Raw genomic sequence first — 18,322 nt, forward strand, 5'->3', positions numbered from 1 at the left:
AAATAGCACGGTTTTATCGTTTTATTAGGTCATCGAATAAGTGTATACAGTAATGAATAATACAAATGTTCAAGTATAAGAATGTACCATGGAACTAAATGTTTAAACAATGTATTTGAAAAAGACAAATGTGTCAGCCGGATCCATGTTATTCTCAGGGCACGAACTGTAATTTACTAAAGTCCTCGTCTATATGTTAATGATTTTGAAGGTTATCAAGCCAATCTATTGTAGGTCAAAGATTTAGTTAAAAGAACAATGTATTCACAAAACCAAAATATAACAAATGTAATACACAATGTGTAATACAACTAGTTGTATAGGGCATACATATACTAATACACAGCTAAATGATAATGGGATTTAACATTTTCAGCAGCTGATTCATGACTGTTGCGAAATGGTGACCTGAGGCTGTTTGGAATGAATTAAAACGATGACAGCAAACGATTATATTTGTACCGATACATCACTGATTAAGTACCTTTTTGGATGCATTGAGATTTAGAAAAAGTTAATTTTCTACAACATTCTATCAGCTTAAAATTTATAATTTTTTTCTTTGAAATTACTAACACACCCCATCACTGATTTGACAACTCATAATATTTTATAATGATAAACTAAATGTGATTGCAGCAAAAATGTGCTCAATATTGGCCTGAACACCTGAATGTTCCAAGTCAGTATGGAGACATCGTGATTACCTTGGAGGACAGGACAAAACTGGGCACGTACACTCTGAAGACCTTCAAACTCTGTCTGGTAGGCTGGCGTAGCACGTCATGATCTAATACAAGTTACACTGTCACCGTTTCATAACGCTAAAGGTTAAGTATGCATATGTGGGAGAGTGTTTGCGTTCCTAGTGGTTGGATTCAGTGATAATTGAATTGTCTTGAATACAAAAATACCAAAATATGCAATTGCTGACCCGGATTCCAACTCATACAGTGCTCTACAAAGCAAGTTCAAATTTACTCTTCCCTGGCCAGTATAGTATACTATTTTAGTCGCCAGCCACTTATATTTAGTAGCCAGCTAATATATTCTTGTAATTAAATCGATTCATCTGCCATTTTACGGCACATTACTAATGCCGTAATTGTTATTAGGACCACATTCGAATGAACTTGTGAAGGGGTAATTCCTAGTTGTTAAATACTAAGTTACTGTTTGTGTCCGGTTCCACTAAAACAGTGAAGGACTATTAACTATCATTATCAAATTCCGTACCCAATAATTTTATTAAACGAAATTAGGCGAATTACTATTTTAATGGCACAGCTAAGATATGCATTTAAATTGTAGTACTCATTAAAAGTTAAATGAAAGCATTGTGATAATAATTACCAGGCTTCAACATGTTACTAGCAGTTACCAATCAGCTACCTTACTTTTGGTTTAAATAATATTTATTTTCGTCAAATACTGCCTTGCAAATATGTAAATACTGTTTTGTAAATAGTTGTGTCTTTAAAGCCATCTAAAGTCGCGTCATGAAAATATAAACATGTTTTCATCCTCCACTGGTGAACACGACTTTCGACGTGACTAGAACAACATTCATGATGGACGCGTCGTTATTGTGGGGGGCCCGTTATCACGATAAGCACGTCACGATTGGAGCCCAGCATAACGCATATATAAGTCGACATTTAAAATAATTAACGTTTGAGTTTGAAACAGACAAGTAAAGACACACATTGAATCAACAATCTCATTTTAATACATAAATAAAACCTGGCTTTAAATGGGACAGGACCGACTTGGTCCAAAACTGAACTGGGGCCAAATTATTTCCAAACGCTTGAAATTCAAGTTAAGGGAGATAACATCATAACGAAGTATTACCTCCCTTAACGTCACCGTTATTGATAGTCCGATTAACTTGTCTTAAACTTTTATATTTCCAACAAAAAACCGATAGAAAACATGTTTTATGGAAGATACATTGCTACTGGTCCACTGTGTTTTCCGATGTCCAGTTTTGTTTACAGATTAAAGTAACACTATTGGACAGTCGCCAACTGGCGAATGTGATTTTATATTTTAGACGCCAGGGAATGTTTTTAGTCGCCATGGCGAGTATTTTACTCGCATTGTAGAGCACTGCCATAACCGTTAGCAATTAGTAATGTTACTTGCTAGTTTTGTTGTGTTTTAGATCACCAAGACATGCATGTGCATCATCAAAGTTATATAATATACTCTGTCAAAAAAGAAACGCATAGACGAAATATTCATAGAATTATCTCTTTAATACAAAGTGGCATAATTTCGTTATTTATGATCGTATCACAGTACAATTTGACATGAGTATGTGACAATGTTCTTGCTATGGACTGACGGCAGTGGAGGCGTTTTCGTCACCAAACAGCGTTAAACGAGGACGCTGAAATCAGTACATTGTGTCTCCACCAGCAGCAATCACTGCGCGACATCTCCTTGGCATAGACTGAATGAGTCTCTGAATCCGGGCACGTGGAATCCTAGCCCATTCTTCCTGCAGTGCATATGACAGTTGCGGAAGCGTCTGAGGCTCTGGGTCACGCTGGCGTAGACGTATGTCCAGTTCGTCCCATAGATGTTCAATGGGGTTGAGATCTGGCGATCTTGATGGCCATGGCAGCACATTAATGTTCTCATTCTGTGGGAAATCCATTGTTACACGTGCCGTATGCGGTCTGGCATTGTCCTGCTGAAAGAGTTCTCTCTGTCGATCCAAAATGGGAAGCATGTGACGGCGAAGAATTTCATCCTGGTAGCGTACAGCTGTCAGATTGCCTTGTACGAACACAAGTTCACTTCTGCCGGTGTATGAGATGGCTCTCCACATCATGACACTCCCTCCGCCGAATCTGTCAACTTGGGCGACGCAGTTGTTGGCAAAACGTTCATTGCGGCGTCTGTAAACACGTTGTCGTCCATCACGTCGCTGTAGAAGGAAACGTGACTCGTCGTTGAACCATACTCGCCGCCAGTTTCCCAAGTTCCACTCCTGTACATTCGTGCACAAGTGAACACGTAAATGTCGATGTTGACTTCGCAGGATGGGGCCAACATACGGTGTCCTAGCCCGTAAACCAGTTTCTCGAAGTCTGTTCCGAATGGTTTGTGCACACCCTTCTCAAACCAGGTTCGTTGCTGTGACAGTTCGGTGACGCAAGTGCAGAACCCGGATGTAGCGATCTTGTGCTGCAGTTGTTATGGGAAGTCTTCCACTTCTGGGCCGGTCTTCAGCTGATTGAAACTGCTGGTATCTGTCCCAGAGACGTGAAATGGTGCTCTGATGGACGTTCATGTGGTGTGCGACTGTGATGTGATTCACCTAACTGGAGGCGGCCTATTGCAATGTTTTCGATTCGGCAAGCTTAGTTTTGGGATCTTGTAACTCGTCTACGTCGAAATGGAAATGAGGCATCTTTGCGAGCATTGCAGCGTTAAATACCCATCACTACCCCAATCGTTTTCCCGAGTTTCACGTGCATTCGCCAAAATCTGACCATTTCACGCCGATTTTCTGCAATTGTCGCACAACGTGCGTTAAATTTGTTTTAGGGTGCATTTGGGCATGCTGTCTCATTCCAGGAACATTAACAAACATGCTGATTCAGCAACATTGTACAAAAAAAACTATATTTTGTAAAATCAAACATTTTTCTTCTTTCCCTATCACTTATGCGTTTCTTTTTTGACAGAGTATATTTAAAAACAACAAATGTTAAATGGCAGGTTTCGAACCTACTGCACCGATTCGCATGGCATTTGACAGTCCAGTGTCTTATCCACACGACCAAAGTGGCTTCTATTCGAAAATAGAAACACCTTGACCGGTAGTTAAGAATATGTTCTGTAAAACACTGGTAGCGATCTCGGGATGCAGTGGAAACAGACTGGCAAGCACGATACGATATTGCTTAAGACAGCTCTGTGATTTAAGCCCCAGATCAAAATAAGTTCTTACGCAATAAAATTGCAAATAGTCAATTACCCCATCGAAGGTAGTATAACCGATGATGCAAATTACCTTGTAGGAAGCACTCCAAGGACAGAATTTAACATTAATACATGCGATTGTGTTTGTTCGTTGTAAGGAATTATTTAACTGGATGGTCCACCTTTGTGGTTGTATAGTGTGGTGGAATATACTGTAATCAGTTGAGAGAAGTGGATTTATGAGTTTAAATATTTGAATATTTATTTAATAAATTAAAATTCTTATGATCTGCCTGATTTTAATACTTCGACATTTTATTAGTCTCCTACCGGTCCAACCGGAAGGAACAAAAGGTTTCATATCCGTCCTTCTATCTGTCCTTCTGTCTGTTCGTCTGTCCCACATATGTTTTCCGCATCTTTCGTGCAGAAGGCTTTGAGATATTGAGCTGAAATTGTGTGGATAGCTTTATCACTTACTGTTATAGCCCGGTCTCACCGGGCTTAAGTCGTGTTCACGATGGGTTTCCGTTAAAAATACGCTGCGTTCAAGTTGAGATTTCGACAAAACCTTACCCTATCGCAGACTATTCTGCGTTAGGAAGCAATCACTCTGCAAAGAGTCTGCAAACAGTCTGCAACCGATCGGGGGAAAAAAAAAATTGGGGGAAAATGAATTTTCTAGTCTGCGTCTTATCTGCTAACAGTCTGCGTCCTGTCGCCGAACACTCAGCGAACACCTGGAAGAACCTGGAAAAAAATCAAATTATTTTGTTTATTCGCCGATCAAACGCAGACTGTTCTGAGACTTTCCGCAGACTATTCTGCGAGTGGTAGGGGGTCGGTAGGCGGTGTATCTCAGATTAATCTGCGTCCTATCTACGTGGTCGATCCGATGTTTTTGTCGCAAGGAGGAAATGCTGCATGCAGCAAATCCTGCTTGCGTTAAAAAATCGTAGAATGGATTGTACACCGATCTATTCCTACTTAATCCTCGTTGCGTCCAAGTTGCGAACAGCCAAAAAAGACATCGGAAACCCACCGTGAACACGACTTAAGTTTGACTTTCAGTGCGATTTAACAATAAATGCATTAACATGTTTCTTATTCTTTTTTGTTATTTTATTTTCTGAAATATGTCGATTTCCATATTTTTCTTTTACATTTAAAATGCACAGGGTAAAAGTGAACGAACCGTGAAACATTTCTTCATGCATGACTGGAGAGACTATGACGCCAACCTCACTCCCACTGATGTTGTAAATTTCATCTGTGACGTCAGACGAGCGCGCCCATCGGGTGATTCTGTTCCAATGGTTGTGCACTGCAGGTACTGAACGACAATAGTTAATTATTGCCCTATTTCCCTACATCACTGCGGGTAATGTATAAAAGGTAAATATTGACTCCCACAATCACTGCTGGTACTGTATAAATAGTTAAATATTGCCCTTTTTCCCTACATCACTGTAGGTATTGTATAAATAGTAAAATATTGCCCTGTTTCCCTACATCATTGCAGGTACTGTATAAATACATGTAGTTAAATATTTACGCCATCACTGCAGGTACTGTATACAAGTTAAATATTGACCCCCCCAACCCCCCCCCCCCCCCCCCCCCCCCCACCCCAGTCACTGCAGGTACTGTATAAAAGTTAAATATTGACCCCCCAATCACTGCAGATACTGTATAAAAGTTAAATATTGACACCCCCACCCCCCAATCACTGCAGGTACGGTGTAAATTGAACTTTGTCTAGTGCAGGTTGACATTTGTCATGCCAGTCTTGTGAGTTTCAATCCTCTTAAAGCAGTCGGGATGATGTACCGTTCCGGGAGTAGCAGTCCTCGTATAGACAAAACATCTGGCAGCGATTCATGGAGCCAGTCCTGATCATGTCAAAACAGCCTTTGAAATACGAATTAAAAACGGTTAATGGTTTTGTTATTCAGATTGACAAAACTTGTGTACAAGTCTAGCCACCATTCATTAAAACAACTAAATGGATACGACGTCACCCACCCTTAGAGTTAAACCACTGATATTAGCTATCATGTTGACATTACTGATTAATTAACGTACAATAGGAACATGCGATTCAAAGCTCGTTTAAACCAGCAATCTGCGAAGCCTTGTCAGGAGTTGCGTCATGAGATCATGCATTTCGAGAAGCAAAGGAATATAGATACACAATATAATATGTGTATCATGTATAGTTGCTATAAAATTAAAAAAAATGTGGATTAAATGTTGTTGAATCTGCAATTTATAAACACGTAATAAAACAGGGAAGGTCCTTTCACAGGGATTCAATGTGGGACACATGGTTAAAAGGTTTTATACAGATTTTAAATACAAACGATGACCCACACCGAGGCCAAGGAATAAACCTAACAGAATGAAGTTTAGAACCTTTGATTTGATACCCTACTTTTTGAAGTACGTATATTATCTGTTTCGTATAAAATACATTTTGAACTACAACAAACAACAGAAAGACGAGAAACGCATTCATTTTGTCAAAATTGATAATTTAAGCAAAAGGTTGTACGAAATGTATGATTAACGGTATAAAAGCTGTAATAGCCGAAAATAACTTACACTGCCTGAATATTAGGGTCAGCGACTTCATCCATTGTTCTAGTTTTATGCTCATACATGGCTCACCATGTTGAGTAAATTGTTGATGAAACGTGGGAAAAATCAGACTTGTGTAGCTAACTTATTGTACAGTATACCAATAAACGTTATTAGACCTACATTACACTTTTTAAACAAATGCTTAAAATACGAAGCACAGAAAATGCGTGTACTTTATTTTGTGGGAGGTTCATGTGGACGCCAGTACTTAACAGTATATGAAATGATGATGCCGAGTGTTTGTTAAAGACAAGAAAACACTTTCTTTAACCTTAAATCTTAAACACTTACCTTTCCAGTGCTGGTGTTGGAAGGACTGGGACGTTCATTGCGCTGGACTACTTCATACAGTTTATAGAGCAGCACAGTTTGGAGGACAATGTCGACATCTTCCAGTTTGTACTCAAGATGAGGGGGAACCGACCTCTTATGGTGCAGTCGGAGGTATATATTACGACGTCTACCATCATCACCACTACCACCACCACCATCATCATCATCATCTCTACCACCACCACCACCACCACCACCACCATCTCTACCACCACCATCCTCCTCCGTCTCTCTCTCTCTCTCTCTCTCTCTCTCTCTCTCTCTCTCTCTCTCTCTCTCTCTCTCTCTCTCTCTCTCTCTCTCTCACACACACACATCACATCACATCACATCACATCACATTACACCTACGTGTGTGTCTTGATGTTTATGTGTATGTTTATAGCTTTGGTTATTTGGGTTGTATTCTTATCTAGTCTTACTGGATGATTTCACCATTTCAGGCACAGTACGTATTTTTACACGAGACGGTGGACATGTTGATCAAACAGAAGATAATCGACGAAGAGAGCCATGACAATGACGTGGATAATGAGGGAATATATCAGAACGAGGCTTTTGGTAACTATCGAACTTATTTCAAATCCACAAAGCAACACCACAAAACATATAGGATATTCCTGTGTCGATTTGTTGCTGATTATTAAAACTTTTTCTCTTCTCGATTTTGTTCAAGAAAGTGGTCTCAAATATATTGTTCATAATTCTCCCACCCAAAATATTCATAATATTAGTCTTGACAAAGAAATAACTACACACAAAGAGTGGAGTGTTCAGTAGATATTATTGTCACTTTAAAACTACATTCCCTGGAATATTTTTATTATTTAAGCATATAGAACAGAAAATCCAATTACGTTTGGTGCATATATGACGCCTCATTCCGCATTGGTTTCACTACGCTGGCTTATCCAGGTCAAAAACAAAGCCAGTATTTTGAAAGTGGGACACTTTTGACAATAGAATTCCCCAACAAGAGATCACGTGAGATTTCGCAATTTTTGAACAAACTGTCTTGATTGAGGGGTCGTCTCATTTCTCCAAAACATATATATATCCATAGAGGTATAGTACAACGCCTTTCCAGGCGTCGGTGAGTAGGGGATTTGCCTTGAAATTTTGACAGTGGCCAGCTGTTGGCATACGCTTTACATGTAACGCTCTAGGGGTAGAGGAAAAGGGTACCGTGTTTGATTTACGTAACATTTTTCAAGACTGTATGTTATATTTTTTCACTACTTAGACCTAAAAAGGTGTTTTTTGGAAATGTGCGGTCAGTCTAGGATCGATTCCTATCGGCGGGTATACAAAAAGACCATGGTATGTCATATCCTGTCTGTGAGATGGTACATATAAACGATCCCTTGCTAAAAAAAATGTAGCGAGTTTCCAAGGCGCGTGTGCAGGGATTTCAACGGGGTTGGGGTTACAGACTGTGTTGAGCGAAGTTTATATGGGGCCATGCTCCCCCCAAAAAATACATTTCAATTTTGTTTAAGCTTGGGCAAGTAAGGGTTTCGACCTCCAATACCCTCCCCCTGCACATGCACCCGATTCCTCTCTAAGATTATATGTCAAAATTACCAAATGTTAAACATCCAACAGCAGATGGAAGGAAGGATAGAATATGTTTTATTTAACGACGCACTCAACACATTTTATTTACGGTTGTATGGGGTCGCATGATTATTAAATCAATATGCTTTATCTTTGATGTCGTTAACCCCCCCCCCCCCCAACATTACCCTTTCCAAACGAAATAATATTTATTTGAATTTGTCGATTTTAACACATAAAATTAAGAAGTGAAAACGTTCATTGTCTACTTTAGTATATTTTATTTTAAAAATATATACATGATTAATGTGTTACTAGTATACAAACTAAACTTTGAAAGTTCTACTAACACTTTGTAAAATATCAATTCTGAAATAGGAAGGTACGACTGACGATATCAAACCGATCAAGATCAAACCGGTTTTAACTAAAGACTCTAGTACCGTATCCTCAACCGAACGTTCTTCGTACAGCGCAAGATTTCTCTTTTAATTTTTTGAGACGAACCCTACAATTTGAAATCGGCAAACGCACGTGTTAACTGAAACTGACAACAGGCTGTCGTTTGTGCTTTGCCGAGCTATGGCGGAACAGGCGACGAATCAAGCGTATACGTTTGACGATATCCGTTCATAGCGAACACACACGACTTTTTTAAAAGTGCATTTGAGCTTGTATTTCACATTTGTACATGATGTTATAATATGGTAACCAGAGAATGTAACTTTAATTAGGATAATTGGATTTGGCATCCATGTGATCGTTTGACACCCAATAGCCAATGTGTAGTTTTGTCCTCGGGTGTCGTTAAACATTAATTAATTAATTCGTTCATTCGTTCATTAATTCATTAATTCATTCATGCATTCATGCATTCATTCATTCCATGTGATATTTTGTTGCAAACAGGGTCATGCTCCACGCCAAGCACATTTTTTGGTATATATATATATATATATATATATATATATATATATATATATATATATTACAACGAAAAAATAAATATGTCGGTTCCTACGGGCTTGAGTTAAGTCGCATTTAGTTACTGACTCGAATAATATGTCAACGATGTTTTGAAACGTCATCGTATTTTGGATTACAACTATTATCGGTAATGGAAACATCCAATTTTTAGTGCTGGTGAGATCTGATTCCTGTTTATTTGAAGTATTTAAACACAATTGTCTCAATTCTGTTTGTTTTTCGTTTGGTTTTTTCAGTTGCAGAAGACATTTACGTGAACGTCGAAAATGGAAAAATGCCTGTTTAATACAGCCACGAGATAAGTGGAAATCTGCAGGAACTGAATGAACGACGAACGTTGACTTTGTGAATATATATTAGCATACCTTTATATACAAATACCGTCATAATGGAATCATAATATAATGACGCAGCCAGCTTACACTTGAGTGATATTGAAGCAGTGTCGTCTTAATGTAATGATACAGGTATACTAACCGTCAGACGGATACACTTCCTTGTTTTACAGCAATATATTGCTGATTAAAAGCTATTCTGCATGGATTATTCATTGTGTGTGTTGTATTTTAAGACAACAATTCTGAATCAGGTTCATAAGGACTTACAGGCAGCCTCATTACTGAAATCTAGGGGCACGTGGCGCTTACAGTCCCCATCCTGCTCAAAGCGAATGGTTTTCTTTTAAAACATATTTTCTAAAAACTTCGCTTACCACAGTCTGTTCCGCCTACTACACAAAGTCCTAAACACACAGCATCAACAATGAAACTGAGGGCAACCTAACGCTGAACACATTAAAACCAAAGGGGTTCGTCACGCCTTACGTTGGAAGGAATAACTGTTTTAAGACGTGTGTGAATAGTATTATTGTAGTGTATATGTGTACACTGTACACAGACCAAAATAATTCACTTGACTATATTTGTATTGTTTTATATTTTTATATGCTAATACTGATGATTTTCATATTTTATGTTTATTAACTCTCAATATCATAAGATATATCATTGTAGTGTGGTCGTTGTTGTTTTAAGTGGATATATCTGCATGCTGGAAATGAATATTTGTCATGGCACTTCCCATGTTAACAGATTCCATTACTGGAACCTCGTATCGTAAGAAAGTTTAATTTGTAACCACCACCCCTCCGTGGTGTGTGACTGTGATAAAGTTTATGTTCAGTTTTTATTGTTAACGTTTATAACTGTATAATTCGTAATATAAAGTTGGTCACAAAAAGCAACGTTTTTGTTTAAAAGTAAGTTTATTTGTCTCGTATATTCATTAGGACACGTGTGTGTGTGTGTGTGTGTGTGTGTGTGTGTGCGCGCGCGTGTGAAATATTATAACGTCATAGCTTTCCTAATATTGGTATTTTAATATGTGGTAGCACCCCATTAAGTTTTGTAATATAGTGCTATATGGACAGTTCGGACCTGGCGTGATAGCATAACAGTATGGGGTGACACTTTATTGGGTAGGGAACGATATCTGCACAAGCACTGTGTAGCTTAAACTAACGTAAAGGTCAGATAAACTAATCACATACATGGTAATTAGCACTGTCCACAAGTGTAATTAAGAAACGTCAAGAATAGGTCTTTGTTCTGAACATTATAACCATCACCCGCTCCCACCCCCGTCTGATACGGCTATATGTGACTTTAAGTTTTATGTTCAGTTTTTATTGTTAACGTTTATAACAGTTACTGTGTTGTCTTAAAATGCTTTAGAAACTTGTACATTAATGTCATATTTTATTTCTCTTTCCAGCCAGTTCACCACGACTGGTATATCATAGACCGTGGTATATGCTATCCTGTCTGTGGGGTGGTGCATATAAACGATCCCTTGCTGCTAATGGAAAAATGTAGCGGGTATCCTCTATGCCTGTCAAAATGACCATATGTTTCACATCTAATGTGCTCTAGCGGTGTTGTTAGACAAAACAAACTTTAACTTTCATATTTGACATTATTATCCACATAGTGCTATTTGATCGTGTATTAGTTGCCAAAGTGATTTAATGTTATATATTTCTTATTACTTAATAAATACATATTCACAATACTTCTGATTGGTCCAGTGTTTTGTCTGTTTAATTGATTGTTTTGTGCTACTGTATCGCTAATTTGGAAATATCTTCTTATGAAAAAATATGTTTTAGCTTATATTCAGTCTAAATGAAAAATGGCCTAACTTCCAAATTGCGAAATAATTTATTTGTGTTATAATTTGCTGTCAAACCCTCCGAGACCGCACATCAAAAGTGCACATGGATGTGAGTGTTTCGGAGATGGGGTTGGGGTGTTTGCGCGCGCGTGCCTCTCTCTCTCTCTCTCTGTGTGTGTGTGTGTGTGTGTGTTACAAAGTGACTAATTTGCATGATAAAAGAAAGACGTGTTTGTCTAGCTTTCTGTCTGTCAGTGTGCGGTATGTAGAGACACTGGCGTAGCCAGGAGTTTATAAGGGGGGGGGGGGGGGGGGGGGGGGGGGGGGGGGGGGGGGGGGGGGCAACCCACACTATGTATGTATGTATGTGTGGCCGAGTGCATAAAGCACCCTCACACAAAAACTACACAAGTTCGATCTCGATTACATTCTTTAATCGATGATGATAACATATAGACAATGTATATGATCTGGGGAGTTGGCCCCAAACGTCTTTCTCTCTTGCCAGATACTCTCTCTCTCTCTCTCTCTCTCTCTCTCTCTCTCTCTCTCTCTCTCTCTCTCTCTCTCTCTCTCTCTCTCTCTCTCTCTCTCAGTGAACTATCTTTCACCCCAGTCGCTATGATAACATCACACACAGCTGACCAATACTGGCAGACGATTACTGTCCTGGATTCCTTAAGATAACCCCAGTGACAGTGTTTACCATACAGTAATGTCCCATGTGTCTTGGAGGAATTTCCCAAGTACCTTAAGTCTAAACAAAGAGAAATAAACCTCAGACGCCTTAGTGGTGTTTATGCATGTTTAGTATAATAAGACATTATGCTGGGTGCTTTTGTTGAATCCCTCACAAACTCCCCTGCTTTACGTTTTCGTCCTCGAAAACATTCATAAGGATTGTTAAACATGATGACATTCATGGACCTATTTTGTAAAACAACTATAATTGCTTTAGACACTTGTATATTAATTTCATATTCCACGACTGGTATATCAAAAGCCGTGGTATGTGCTATCATGTCTATGGGATGGTGCATATAAAACAATCACTTGCTACTAATGGAAAAATGTAGCGGATTTCCTCTCTGACTGTCAAAATGACCATATGTTTGACATCCAAATGTGGTCTAGCGGTGTCGTTAAACAAAACAAATTTTAACTTTCATATTTGACATTATTATCCACATTATGGGAACAATATATTACACAATATTTATTTAAACAAGTGTAATTATTATGATTTTATGTTTATGTGAACAAATATTTCATTGCTGGTAATAAACAGTAAAATGTTATAATCTCTATAGTGCTATTTGATCGTGTACTATTTGCCAAAGTGATTTAACGTTATATATTTCTTATTACTTAATAAATACATATTGACAATAATTCTGATCAGTCCAGTGTTTTGTCTGTTTGTTTGCTTGATTGTTTTGTAATATTCTAACCATAAAATAAAGATTACTGCATCGCTAATTTGGAAATATCTTCTTATGAAGAAATATGTTTTAGCTTATATTCAGTCTAAATGAAAAATGGCCTAACTTACAAATTGCGAAATAATTTATTTGTGTTATAATTTACTGTCAAAACCCTCCGAGACCGCACATCAAAAGTTCACATGGATGTGAGTGTTTCGGAGATAGGGTTGGGGTTGGGGTTGGGGTGTGAGCGCGCGCGTGCTTCTGTGTGTGTGTGTGTGTGTGTGTGTGTGTGTGTGTGTGTGTGTGTGTGTGTGTGTGTGTGTGTGTGTGTGTGTTACACAGTGACTCATTTGCATGATAAAAGAAAGACGTGTTTGTCTAGCTTTCTAACTGTCTGTAAGCGTGCGATATGTAGAGACACTGGCGTAGCCAGGAGTTTATTATTTTATTATTATAATTATTATTTTTAAATATATTTATTGTCCCAGATATTTATATATTGATAATGTCAGGGTTAGGGCCCTGAAATCATTATCTTACAATAGATATATAAATATAAAGTGCATTCAATAAAATTACCAGTTAATTGAAACAGTCAAATTTGGAGCACAAAATTAATGACAGACTAAATATATAATAAAAAAGAAATTAAACAGATAGACAGAGAGAAAAGAAGAAAAGAAAAATCCATATTTCCAAATATAGAAAACAAACGTTATTGGCTTTTAGGTTACAAAAACCCCACACAAAAAACCCACCACCAACAGTATGTGTCTTATATTGGAGTTATTTTTAACTATTAAGGCTAAGTTTAATTTTCTAGACATCTTTGCCAAGGTGCCCAGTTTTCATCAAACTCTTTATGTAAACAGTTTTTATATGTATGTATTTCTCTATTTGTAATTTATCTATAATTACATTTTTAATTCTAGTTATATGAAGTATATTCTTTTGAAGTTTTGTTCTATATATATATAATGCTTTACATTGACAATAAGCCAATTCACAAATATATGATTTGTATGTATGCTGCCGAATAGAACCATACTTTTATCAAGCTGAATATATTCGTCTTTTTGCTGTAACCATTGTTCTATAGTTTTCCAAAGTTCACTGACTTTAGAGCAATCATAAAACAAGTGTTGCAATGTTTCTGGTTGCTGATTACAAAAGTTACAAGTACTGGAAGCAATATACTTTATTTTATATAAAACCGAATTTGTTGGTATAATCCTATGTAAAATTTGGTACTGAAACCCTAGTAGAGTTGGGTCTTTCAAAATCATAAATGGAAGACTATAATACTTTGCCCATTTTGAAGTAGGAAAACAGCATCCTTCACGAGAATATTTCAATTATGATGTAGGAACTACAGAAGCATTATTCAGTACTTTATATATTTATATACTTCCCGATTTGTTTTTCGAAATACTGGATGTTTAGGCACTTCGTATGTTTGTTTATTTAAATTTGTTTTGTTTCGTATAAATAATTTAATTGCACATGCCATATTTTCCTACATCACTGCGGGTCAGTTAAATATTGACTCCCACAATTACTGCAGGTACTGTATAAATAGTTAAATATTGCCTTCTTTCCGCACGTCACTGTAGGTACTGTATACATAGTTAAATAGTGACCCCACCCCCATCACTACAGGTACTGTATAAAAATTAAATATTGACACCCTCCATCACTGCAGGTACTGTATAAAAGTTAAATAGTGACACCCCCATCACTGCAGGTACTGTATAAAAGTTAAATATTGACACCCCCCCCCCCCCCCCCCCCCCCCATCACCGCAGGTACTGTATACAATTTAAATATTGACACCCCAAATCACTGCAGGTACTGTATAAAAGTTAAATATTTACACCCCTACATCACTGCAGGTACTGTATAAAAGTTATATATATATATATATATATATATATATATATATATATATATATATATATATATATATATATATATATATATATATATAAATTTCTTAATTGTTTATTGCCCCAAAATACATTGGTAGTGTTAGGATTGGGGACTCCTAATTCACCACCTTACAAAATAAGTGATCAAAAGCTATATTTGTGCATTTAACTAATAAAGATATATTGAAAACAATATTTTGCACAACAATTTGGAAACAATAATTGTTAGTATAAAAACACACATTCATGTACAATTATGTCATTAAATGTTAAGCTTAACTTTTGTAAATATATTGTGAGATGTATATTGGGAGCAAGTAAAACTGTAGGATTTGTAATATACCTTTGGAATTCCAGAAAACAAAAACAAGAACAAAAAGAAGAGTAGAAAAGACAAAATTATTTTCAACAGAATAAATAAATAAATATAGGTCAAATAAAATAAATAGTATATAAATATATACTTGCATAAGAATTAGACAAAAGGAGAGAGAGAGAGAGAGAGAGAGAGAGAGAGAGAGAGAGAGAGAGAGAGAGAGAGAGAGAGAGAGAGAGAGAGAGGCAAAAGATATTTGTAAATAATGAAAGCATTTCCTCTGTATTAATGCAAGTTGATTCTTGTTTGATATATTGAAAAATATGAACCCAGTCTCGTCTTTTTAACCCAAAGCACGAACTATTTAATGAAATGTTTGTAGATCGACCACCGTTGATCAAATTTGGTCCAGTCACAATTGCGAAATGCAAGAAACTTTTCAGTATTGTAATTAAAAGTTATTTTTTTTAAACGATTGTACATTTGGTACTACACCAATATACTTCATCCTGTATATATACTGCTTTGCAAGTAATATAATTAAATTTAATATATCATCTGCCCTATGATTATCATGTATTTGAAATATTATATCTGTAACAGTAAATGGAGATGTGTAATATGAGTACATTCTTTTTTTAGCAATCCCTGTAGGTTTTGCCAAAATGTTTGTATTAATGGACAGAACCAAAATAAATGAATAAGAGTTTCTGGAACAGATTTACAGAATGAACATTTGTCATCTTGTTGAATTTTTATTTTACAGATAAATGTGTTTGTAGACAGTATTAGGTGTTCTAATCTATACTGCAACCACTTCAAATTCGTGTCCTTTGTTATTTTATGGTAAAGACTATATGCTTTTTTCCAATTAAACGAATTTGTAAGAAAAAGTTAATTAATCCATTTCTTTTGTGAGATTGTTTGCAGTTGTTTTTTGAAAGAATGTTATAAATTCTCTGACAACCTTTCTTGTCTTGTAACAGAATTTTTGTCGGGATAGGTATTGATGGTCTTTGTATATTACAGTTATACTTATTGAAAACATATTTATTTATTAAGTCCCTTACTGCATTTAAAAGTCCTTGAATTTCTATAACATTTGTGTCCTGTAGTATATTGTGTATGTAGTCTACCTTTTGTATTTTACCTTCATTATCAATTAGATCATATATGAAGACAATTCCTTTTTCAAACCATTTTTTATAGAATATGTGTGTGCCTCCGACCTTCACAACTTCGTTATACCATATAGGTTGATGTAAAATACCTATCCATGACGTTATTTGTATTTTATTTAAAAAGATAGCCCATGCCTGAAATGTGTCATGCCAAACTTTATTATCCAATATTCTTAATTTTTGTTTTACAAATTCCGTTCCAAAATTAACGAAGTTATGCATATTTGGATATGTCAGTTTTAAAAGATATGTCCATTTTGATTCTTTATGTATATATCTCCGAAACCATGACACTTTTAATGCATTTATAAAATAATGTATTTTAAACATCTTGAGTCCTCCTTCATATTGTTTAATTATTATGTTACGCTTTATTCTATCAATAGAACCATTCCAAATAAACTTAAAAAATAAATTGTTTAGTTCGTTGATAGTTTGATCTGTCGGGTTAGACAATGTTAAAATTAAATGGTTAATTTTGGCCATTGCTAATTTTTTTACAACTACTATTCTACCAAATGGTGTTAATAGTCTTTTAGACCACTGTATCAATAAGTTTTGTTATTTCTCTTATTTTCTTATTGTAATTGACAGTGACCATATCTGTAAGACTAGTAAAAAAATAAACTCCCAGTAAGTTAAACATTCCTTTATCCCAAGTCAATTTTAGATCTGGACAGAGTATTTCGTTGCTATTTTTCCAACTACCAAACCATATAATCTTAGTTTCATCTATGTTTGCATGAAGGCCGGAGGCATTTGCATAGAATTTTAAAATTTGAAGGCAATATCGTAAAGACTGTTCTGTTGCATCTAGGGTAATTGGTGTGTCATCTGCTTATTGTGATATAAGAAACTCTTGATTTCCAATTGAAATCCCTTTAATATGATTATTTGTTCTCATTAACAAAGCTAAAATTTCTGCACAGAGTACGAAAATATATGGTGACAATGGGTCTCCTTGTCTACATCCTCTAGATATTTTGAACCATTCATTTGTTTGTCCATTTACAATTACACAGGATTTAATATTAAAATAAAACGTTTCTATCCATTTTTTAATAGAATCTCCGAAATTAAAAAAAATCAAAAGTCTTTCGAATGAAAGGCCAGGCAACAGAATCAAATGCTTTCTCAAAATCAATTAACAAAAGAAGGCCTGGAATTTTATTCGTTTCTGTATAATGAAATAAGTCACAGAGATTTCTAATGTTTTCACCGATGTGTCTTCCAGATATAAAGCCTGTTTGGTCTTCATTTATTAAGCAAGGTAAAACAGTTTTAATTCTGTTGGCTATGCAACCTGTTGCTATTTTATATGAGACATTTAGCAAAGATATAGGTCTCCAATTTTTAAAATATTGTTTATTTTTGTTCTTTTTGGGAATACATGTTATAACGCCTTCTTTTTGGGTTGATGAGAGTTCACCTATATGGTAACTATAATGTATTGTTTTAGTAAGATACCTACCTATATCTGTCCAAATTTTAAAAAAGAATTCTGCTGTGAACCCATCGGACCCTGGACGTTTATTATTTGTAATTTTTTTTAAACAAGATAGTATTTCATCTTCTTTAAGCAACCCTTCCAGGTTATTGTTTTGTTGTTCAGTAAGTTTTAGTACATGTGAAAAGTTCAATATTTCTTCTAAATTAACATCATTAATAGGTCTGGATTTATAAAGATTTTCATAAAATAGCTTTACTTCCTTCATAATGTCAGTTTCAGTTTTAGTTAACAGACCATTTGATTTGAATACATTTGGCATAGTATTCCTTATATAGTTACGATTTTCCATATTACAAAAATATTTAGTCGGTTTTTCTCCTTCATCTATC

At 36.0% G+C, this 18,322-nt stretch overlaps 1 protein-coding gene across 1 annotated transcript in view; it reads left to right on the plus strand.

The window, feature by feature from the left end:
* LOC121369712 (receptor-type tyrosine-protein phosphatase eta-like) overlaps positions 1-11,327 on the plus strand; it is a 59,378-nt gene extending 48,051 nt beyond the window's left edge. The window contains exons 31-35 of the mRNA XM_041494764.1: positions 640-765; positions 5,118-5,269; positions 6,882-7,026; positions 7,359-7,476; positions 9,696-11,327. Coding sequence (XP_041350698.1) covers positions 640-765; positions 5,118-5,269; positions 6,882-7,026; positions 7,359-7,476; positions 9,696-9,745 — 591 coding nt within the window. The 3' untranslated portion in view covers positions 9,746-11,327. The remainder of the gene's footprint in view (positions 1-639; positions 766-5,117; positions 5,270-6,881; positions 7,027-7,358; positions 7,477-9,695) is intronic.
* The last annotated feature ends 6,995 nt before the right edge of the window (positions 11,328-18,322 follow it).

This window comes from Gigantopelta aegis, chromosome 4, assembly GCF_016097555.1.
Source record: "Gigantopelta aegis isolate Gae_Host chromosome 4, Gae_host_genome, whole genome shotgun sequence".
Lineage (NCBI taxonomy): Eukaryota > Metazoa > Mollusca > Gastropoda > Neomphalida > Peltospiridae > Gigantopelta > Gigantopelta aegis.